A 10,000-nucleotide genomic window follows, 5' to 3' on the forward strand; every position below is an offset into this window, starting at 1 on the left:
AAAAAACAATTTATTATGATACCGAGCAAAAGGTTCGATTTTTAGGAAGTAAAGCTAATAAAGATGGGGAGGGACTGTCGGCGCTTTAACTGGAGTTATCTCCCTTTGGCGTGTTCAACAAATTTCGTAATGGCTGACTTCAACGCGCTCTCATAAAAACGTGTTTTTCTGTTGTAAAATAAAAACTACTTGATCAAATTAAATGAATTTTTTTTTCAGAGATCTTCAGTCCGAAACAGATACGTACAATATAACCTTTTTTCGATATTTTCATTTTTTTAATGTCTTGACTAAACTGTACAAGTACCGATAATTATTACTTCACCTTTCAGTTTTCATGATGAGGAATTGTACAATAAATTGAGACAATGTGTGAGCTGAAAATATGACATTTTTCATCAGTCATACTCTTGTTTCATCAATTTTTGACTTTTGCTACTATTACATCTTTTTCTGGTTTAGCTAATGTATATTTTTAATGAGGTGTTAGATATTCAACGTAGGTAATCTAAATAGTTAAAAAAATTAACTAAATTTTGTCAACAGCCTTCAACTATTATGACAACCAGTTTCTGCTGAAAGTATTTGATGTCAATCCCAAGAATAAGAATACAGCTGCTTGCAAGTTATGTCAAACCATCACATCAAAAGGTGGCAACTCAGCAAAAACTTTTATAATGACTAATATGTTAAACCATCTTAGAAAGGTTCATCAAAAAAAAAGCAAAAATTGCAGACAAGGAAGCATAATGAATATTCAGAGACAGACATTCCAGTGGCAGCAATTACGAGCCTCCAGCGAAACACCAAACTACTATAGAATCAATATTGGCTATAAAGAAAGTTTGGGATATTAATGACCACAGGTCACAAGAGATCCATTATCTGATAAGAGAAAATATTGCTTTTAATATTCACCCATATTCTGTAACATCTGACATTGGATTTAATAGGATTATTGCAAAACTTTATTCAAATTAAAGCATTCCATCCAAAAAGTACTTTGCTGAAAAATAATTTTGCTATATTTACAAAAGTCCAAACAAAAAATCAGTTCTTTTGCTGAAATTAGCAACATTTCATGAACTACAGACATTTAGACAGCTACAACAGATAATGTTCTCTTTCTAAGTTTGACAGCTCATTGGTTTTCAAATGACTGAACAGTGCAGAGCTGTGCTTAGAGTTGTTCCATTCTCTGGTACACAAACAGGAAAAGAATAATTGAAAAATTGCTCAATGTTCTGGATAAGTAAAAAAAATCTTCAATAACGTTTTCTTAGTCTTGTGGGATTCAGGACAAATATGGTTGCTGGTGTCAGGGAATGTGATTTAAAATAATTATCATACATTGTAACTCAGACCGTGAATGCAACGATTACATCTAACAGAAATACAGTTTCTCATTTTAATCGCTTTCTGTTAGCAAATTAACTGAAATACAGGATCAGCTTGATGTGGAAAAACACACGTATTCAAAATGTGACCATATGGTAGAATTCAACATATTATATGCTGAAAATAAATTAAGAACAACAAAAATTTCTTGTGATGTGTGCTCTTGATAAGATTTCTACCATAACACCTTACCAATGGGGACTTGTTTGAAAAAAATACTCAGTTCTTGAGTCCATTTGAAGAAATCATCAAAGAAGCAAGTCACAGAACATCAACCATATCAATGATAATACTTACAAATTAATCAGTACATCTCGAATTTTATATAACATTTATTCCTTGAAGGTTATCCGGTTTGAATTTGTACGCTTTCTTGGTCTCTATGTCTGACTACATTGTTCACTGTTAGTGTTTCTGTGAACCTCATCTACTGAATCCTCCGTTCGCTAGTCAACTTGATCTTCTTTGATTGACTAACGTGTATATATATATATAAACTATCCCTTTGTTTATTCAACTGTCTCTGACGTCAGAGGTCAATCTTATTGTTATTCTAAATCCAGTTTTGTTTATCCATATACATTCCAAACTAGCTTACCTTCCATGATACCAAATTCCATTACGACTCAAAGTAATTGTTTTTATTTTTTAATATTCCTTTTTGTTATCGAAACAATTTCTCTGAATGTTTCTTATTTAATAATACTGAAGCAGTAGGAGAATAACAGTCAAGATGCGAACAGTGATCTGAATAATTGTGAACTACTTAAGGTTTCTACCCGGTCATGGCTGACAGAATGAGAGCATGCTTCCACTGTTAATGAAATAATGGGTTCTATTTGAAATTTCGTGCAGATTCCTAAATTTAGCAGGAAGATTCCCGAGTTCGACAACATACATCTGGAGAAGAGCGGAGGCTACATCTGCTTAACTATTGTGAAAACAACGCTCCAGACGAGTACAGCAGTCTGAATAATCTAAACAATACAAATTATTAATCCTCATTTAAAAATTTCAGAAACACAATTTAGATCAATTTTATTTCATCACCAAAAAACATGATCTGAAAAGACTCATGAAAACCACAATATAAGACTGGTTGATTCAGGTGACATGCATGCAATATAGAAACAGAATTGAGTCCATTAGTTTCATATTATCTGGTGGAGCTATTGCTAGACAAGAAAAGAGATATGTCTCGTCACATTAACATCTTGTGTATACGAGATGCCTTAAATAAGTTTCCAGACATTTTATTGATAGTACACACATAAAACTCTAGTCCCCTTTGAAGTAATCTCCTCTGGCTGCAATGCACTTGTTGTTCCATTCCAACAACTTCTGGAAGACCCCATGGAAGTCCTTGTGTGAGCGTGGCAATTCCCCGCGTCACAGCCTTTTTCATCTCCTCAATTGTCTCATAACGACAGTCTCTAAGATTTTCCTTGAGCTTAGGGAATAACCAAAACATCACAGTCAGCAAGGTCTGGACTATAGGGAGGATGAGGAACTGTCTTGATATCCATCTTGGTCAAATAGTCTGTGACAAGGAAAGAGTTGTTACTGCACCCTTGGGACAAACTTTGCACAAATCTTCTGTATCTTCAGTTCCTCACGAATAATTGTGTGTACAGTTCCCACACTGACATCAAACTGTGCACTTATTGTCTCTAGAGACACACAACGGTTCTTATCCATGAAATTCTTTATTTGGCTAATCAACTCTGGTGTTCTGACTTCCTTACTCCTCCCACACCTATCATCATCCCTGCCTTCCTTGAATCCCTTATGCCACTCAAAAACTGATTCTCGATTCATGCAAGATGGTCCAAAAGCAGCCTGAAGCATTCCATACGTTTCTGCGGCATTTTTCCTAAGTTTAAAATAGAATTTTGTTGCATATCCTTCTTCTAAAGTGTCCTCACGTCCAGATTGCAGTTTTGAAATTCACCAGCTGTGATAATCCGGCTTTAGTAAGGTGTATTCCAATTCCTGCTGTAGCTGTTCATCTTAAACTGAAATCATAAAAATTGGTCACTTATCTCATGAGATGTATATAAACAACATATTGAACTTCCAAGAGTCTACGACAATTTTAAATGACTGTACAAAAAAAGTCTGGAAACTTATTGAAGGCAGCCATTTTTTTTTTTTTTTTGTGAAACAGGCTTGAGCCAAAGCGGAAATAGGCACTAACGCGAAGAGCATGCTTCTCACTCAAGATAAATATGCTTCCGCATGAGGAATATCCTAATCTGTTGTTACCGAATTACATACTAATCACTCCGCGAGTTTAAACATGCAAGTGCTGTAACTGTAAGAAGGACCTCTTTTTGGAGCGCACTTTCAAAACCTGTATGAGTCTCATTTTTTTTTTTTTTTACTTTGCCGTTTTCTATGTTTATTTCCAGCCCCGTGTACTAAATAAACCGTTTATTTAATGCAAACACTCTTCGGGAGGCTACGACCTCTAATTAAGATCAAAGTGTAGTATCTGTTCTTCAGATGCTGCACTTCCATTTCTTGTTCTCTTTCGGTGGAGGAGAAATCCTTCACGACTGAGACAATTTTTATTTTTGTACCTTTTCTCCACGTTAAAAAACAACCCTGGTGTCTAACTCTGTCCCGTGGGGAGGCATAGTAAATAGGTACAATAAAAAAAAAAGCACGTGATACAATCGCTCTAACTTTGCTTACCATTTAATCATTATCCCACAAAGATGACGACAAAAGCAAACTTAAGGGGGTGGGGATTCCAAAGGGATGAACGACTGACATCTTTTTTTTTTATTCAGTTTCCTTTCATAGAGCAAAAACTATGATAAAAGTGAAATCTAAATATCAACATTCTGTCGTAAGAAATCAAACAAACACTTGACCTTGGAGGGTGGGGCCATCTGTGGAATAGGCAGCACCCACCCCTTTCCTCCATTGCAACTCTTGTGTTTGGATGTGATATTTTATGGCATAGATTCTTTACTCTCTCTCTCTCTTTCTCTCTCTCTCTCTCTCTCTTTCTCTCTCTCTCGTCTCTCGTCTTTCTCTCTCTCTGTATCGTCTCTTTCCCTTTCGTCGTCTTTCTCTCTCTCTCTCTCTCTCTCTCTCTCGTCTCTCGTCTTTTTCTCTCTCTCGTCTCTCGTCTTTTTCTCTCTCTCGTCTCTCGTCTTTCTCTCTCTCTCGTCTCCTCTCTTTCTCTCTCTCTCGCTCGTCTCCTCTCTTTCTGTCTCTCTCTCTCCTCCTGTCTTTCTTCCTCTCGTCTCGCGTCTTTTTTCTCTTTTCTTTTCATTACTCTTTCCTATTTTTTAATTGTCTCTATCTCTTTATTTCTTACTTTCTTTCTTTCTCTTATCTTATTCTTTTCCTTTTTTTCTTATTTTTAATATCCCGGTTTCTTTTTCTCGCTATTTCTTTTCCTGTTTCTCCCTCCTCTTTCTAGCTCTCTCTCTCTCTCTCTCTCTGCTTTACCTTCATTCTATCTCTCCCTCTTCTCTTCATTTTCCTCTCCGTTTACACGGAATTCTTCTGTTTCTTTTCATTCTAAAATATCATTCAATTCGTTTTGCTTCTGATTTCACAAAGTGTTTATTCTGTTTAAAAATAAGTTCTGAGTAAACAAATTATATAAATATTGTACTATTAACAAAAATGCGCATCCCAAATGCTAGTTCTTCATACTAATAACCGTGAAGAATTGGCCTAATGGATACTCTCATAGATTACGGAATTACATACATCGTAATCAATTGTATACTGATATCATTGCAAATGCATGAACTCACAATCTCCCAGTTATAAGTGCAACTTGTGTTTAATTAATTGTATGCAATAATTAATCCTCATAGTCGTAATCATCATCATCATCATCATCATCATCATCATATCGTTTCGCTCCATCTTGAAGTTCATTGTCGGGCAATGTCCAAGGCATCCTCAGATCTGCATCGTAGCATGCCGCGCTCAGGTGACAGTCTAAGAGGATGTGTGCGATAGTCTGCAAGTCGGCACTGCGAGACATGGAGTTACCTGTGCATAGTCTCACTTGTGTAAGTTGTATTTTAGCAACCTTCATTTGGGCCTGTTTCAGTGTTACCCACTCTTTCCAGAAAGTTCAGAGCCTTCCAGGATAGCTGCTTTTCGTGCCAAAATAGCCTCGTTGTTGTTGTCTTTGATAGACTCATTCTACCATTGCAGGCGGGAAGATGCTGCTGCTGTTGATCGTTGTGACAGCGGCAAAACTCTTGCAGAATGGTAATTGCTGCAACACCTTTTGGTATCCATATGGGGAACGGCGATTGTCGTTGGTCTGCTTGTCACGGTCTGCCTTTGCTATCACCTCAAATCTGCAGCAAAGCAATTTCGGAGAGGCTGTAGACAAACAGCAGATTCGTTGATTTCAGGTTGTGATAATCAACTTGCATACCTATATACTTGTTGAATTTGACATCGACCTTTGCAGTATAAGCGGAACAAGCCTATGCTTGTAAACAGTGATGTTGTACATATTATTTGAATTTTTCATGGCGTGGTGTAGTGGATAAAGTACTATGTTACACTCTTCTGAAGGTTGAAAGTTCAATCCTCACTGCGAACGACACTGAGATACAATTGCAAATTACTTAGGATTTCTATCCAGTCATAACTGATAGAACAAGAACATTCTACCCCCGACAGATTAAATAAAGGGTTCTCGTCAATAAGATTCTTATTATCATTCATAATATGGAATAATCACCAGTTTTTCAAGAATCCTTTTCAACATTTTTTTTTCTTTCTATCTCTTTCAGGTTTCATCTTTATTCCATGATGCCAGCATTGGTAATGCCATCAACATTAAAGTTGTTCGACTCATGTTATTAGAAGAACATCAAGTGAGTAGCAGTTATTTTTTCAAAGTTTTTTTTTTTTGTTTTGAGTGCATTTTCACCCCAAACAAGGCACAGTGCCGCTGAGACATAATTTGCAGGGATACTATGTAGGGAGTTGAGCAGCAAGATGTCTGTTCGTGTTACACTTGAACTTCTGCATGTCAGTATAGTCAGGGAAGCAGGAACCCTGAAGGAATTTCAAAGTCTAGCAGTTCTAGGGGGGAAAAACTATTAGAGTAGAAGGCTTTCTGCCATCTGGGAATCTCTGCTGTGTAGGGGGTGGGATTTTGCTGCTTGTCAGAGGTATTTACTTCGACGGGGTACAAGGGCTTGTTGTTTGTCAGAACACCTACCATTAAAATACTTGCAAAACAGGCAGAGGGATGCAACATTTTGTCGATGGCACAGAGGTTGAACCCTAGCAAACAGTTCGTGACCTATTAGGTTGGCGGCTCTCTTTTTGAGTAACTTTCGAGCACGGTAGAGGGATTCGATCTTCCTATTATTAATTTTTCTTGATTTCATGCAACTTGTCATCATCACTGAATCTTTCATGTTTTTGAAAATCCCTTCATTGTAAAACCTCTTTACAAACTAAACAATACGTCCAACAATAAAGAAATTCGTTTATGCTGAACCCCCTATCCACATAGGAGTAAAAGACAATGAAAGAGCTGACAAAGCAACCTAATCTGCTCTCAAATTAACTCCCCAAAATCTCAAAATTCTATATACGGATCTGAAACCAAAAATAAATTTCTTTGAAATAAATGGCCACAAAAATGGAACAGCAACACCCAAAACAAATTATTTCAAATTAGACCTAGATAGGTAAATATATCCCTGCCCTCACAAAATCCAGAAAAGAACAAATTATCCTATCCCAGCTCCGTGCAGGGGACACAAATCTCACACACTCCTTTATTCTGGACAAAGATTTACAACCAAAATATAGCACATGCCAAACACTAATCAGTTAAACACATCCTCATGGAATGTGAAACACTAAATTACCTTAGAAAGTCTTTCTTAAAAAGTAATAATATGAAAAATTAAACGTAAGGGGTGTGAGTTCCATTATAGAAACGTTGATTTAATTTGAATAAAATAAAATAAAATATGCATCAAGTGCACTTGAAAGCAAAATGACAACACAATTTTACAAAACAAACAAATATTTTGCTTGCTTAAAATTTATAATTTAAATATATTTCAGAGTCAAACTCCATCCTCAGTATCTTGTTTTGTGAACCCTCAGCGATCCTTAATAGGGATCTCTTTTGTCACATATGAGTCAATCCTCGGTCATGGACCCCAATGTGATCTATGCTTATTCTTCGCAGGGGACTCAGTCAATCTGGTCGGAATCACTTTGCCTTCGGGTTGATAGGTCGCTGCTAGTCGGTTTCTCACAATGGAAATAAATCAATTTCATGCACGTAAAAGAAAGACAGACTCGGATATATCTAATCTACTGGTTAATTCAAGATATATATGCAAAATATAACATATACAATTGTTCAGATGTTGATTTTTACAAAACTTGACCGAGTCCCAATTGGATTTAATTACTCTCAGTTTTGCGGTGGTAATGGACAGGAAGAGAGAGGGAGGGGGGTGACGGCCCTTTGGTTAGTATTAGATTTGCTCAAATCTCAGCTCCAACAGTTGATTTTGGCACGGGGGACTCGCTTATGTATGGAGGTGACGGGGTAGTTTCGGCTGCTCCCTAGACCAATCGCCAGTAAGTAAGTAATCTCAGGGGAATCCTCATGTGTGTGTGTACCTGTGAATCTGCAACTCTCCCAGGCCTGTTTCTCACGATCGAAAAAGGTCACCCCCCCACCTCTCGGTCGGGTATTGCACTTGTTAGTATCGGAAACGAAATTATATTTCATCATGTCTCTCCAAGTGATATCAAATTGTCACTTTCACCAAACAATCAGATTTATATGTCGGTTTCATAAAAAATAATAAAATTTATAATCTTTCCGCAGGGTTGGATGCCGATGCCCGGACATACAATAATACTTGACAATAAAACAAAAAAATATATCAGATCTGAATCAAGGAAGATAAAGGATTCCAACAAAAAACATAACTGACCTTAAATAACCCATGAGTGTTGACAGGTCAGAAAAACAAAATGCTCCTAGTTTTTTCTTCCCATTCTTCATATTGCTTTTTTTTTAAATTCTGATTAACAGGAAGAACTGATCATCACTCATCATGCCGACAAGAGTCTTCGAAGTTTTTGTCGATGGCAAAGAAAGATGAACTTTAAAGATGATAACCACCCCAACCACCACGATGTCGCTATACTCTTGACAAGGTCAGTTACTCTTAAAATCTGGGATGTTTTTTTCAACTTTACTTATTGGTCATTCGAATTGGTCAAAAATTTAAAAAAAATGAAATATAAAAAACTAGAAATCATATATATATATATATATATATATATATATCCACAGCCAGACAACGTCGCAGCTCACAAGAGCTATGACAGCCAACAAACTGGAAGTTTCACCCTCATTTGGGATCATCAGTTAGAACATCTGAACTCAGGATTCAAAACCTGAGCCTTTTGCATTTGAGGTGTGTACTCTGCTAACTGAGCAAATGCGCCATACACAAGAAAGTCTATTAACACAGATCAAGCAAACCGCGGCGAAAATCTGACAGTGGAATGAACCTACTTTGTCTTGAACAAGGGATGTGATCATCGCGACCAGCTATAACTTAAGCCAATGCCTCACAAGTAGGAATTTCATACTCGTTAAGGATGCTATCACGGTAGGCTTACCTTGCAAGCAATAAGCAATAGAACCTTCAGAATGTGTGAGAATATATAATTATTTCCACAGCCAGACAACGTCGCAGCTCACAAGAGCCATGACAGCTCGAATCTCGGACTTCCGGTTTGTTGGCTTTCATGGCTTTTATGGGCTACGACGTTGTCTGGTTGTGGAAATAAGTATATATTCTCCCACATTCTGATAGTTGGTAGTTTTTGTTTTACGGCATATCAACCATTTTCAGGTCATTTAATGCCGAATCCAGTGATTTTGAAGAATTTTTTTTTTAATAGAATATATATATATATATATATATTTTTTTTTTTTCCAAGTCGGTTTCTATTTAACTTATAGTTGGGACCCTAACAGGTACTACCACTCCGGGTCAGGGTGGACCTGGGAGCAATGGTAATTAAAGGGTGGCTCCACACTCCCCAAAGGCCCGCAAGCTGGGCCTCACCATCAGATATAGTTTAAGGTCATATCCAGGACCTTCACATTCTGAAGGTTCATATATATATATATATATATATATATATATATATATAGTTTTTATATTTTTAAATTTCACTCAGAAAAATATAATTTCTCTTGGTCTGTTAGTTCAGCTTTTTTCTCGGAAACTAATTGGCCAATTTAGCTGAAACTTTGTATGGACCTCTCCTATTAGAAGCTGCAGCCAACTGAATAGTATTGAATCTATTCAATGCAGAATTAGGAATTAATAGGGAATAGTCACCACAGTACTACATTTACTCTAGAAGTTTTCTCATAAACTACTACTGGGCCGATCTGGTTGAAATTTTGTATTAAGCTTTATTATAAGGTGCAGCCAACTAAATATTATGGTATCCGTTCAATCCACAATTAGGGATTAGTATTTAATGCAAAACCGAGCCAAACGTAATCATAAAATACTCATTTCAAATCAGTGCTTTTGCA

The 10,000-nt window shown here is 36.7% G+C and overlaps 1 protein-coding gene across 1 annotated transcript in view; it reads left to right on the forward strand.

The window, feature by feature from the left end:
* LOC145249495 (A disintegrin and metalloproteinase with thrombospondin motifs 6-like) overlaps window positions 1–10,000 on the forward strand; it is a 733,443-nt gene that overhangs the window by 282,346 nt on the left and 441,097 nt on the right. Inside the window, exons 5-6 of the mRNA XM_080111103.1 lie at window positions 6,183–6,266; window positions 8,471–8,595. Coding sequence (XP_079967229.1) covers window positions 6,183–6,266; window positions 8,471–8,595 — 209 coding nt within the window. The remainder of the gene's footprint in view (window positions 1–6,182; window positions 6,267–8,470; window positions 8,596–10,000) is intronic.

This window comes from Euprymna scolopes, chromosome 28 (genome assembly GCF_053919585.1).
Source record: "Euprymna scolopes isolate OS-2025 chromosome 28, ASM5391958v1, whole genome shotgun sequence".
Taxonomy (NCBI): domain Eukaryota; kingdom Metazoa; phylum Mollusca; class Cephalopoda; order Sepiida; family Sepiolidae; genus Euprymna; species Euprymna scolopes.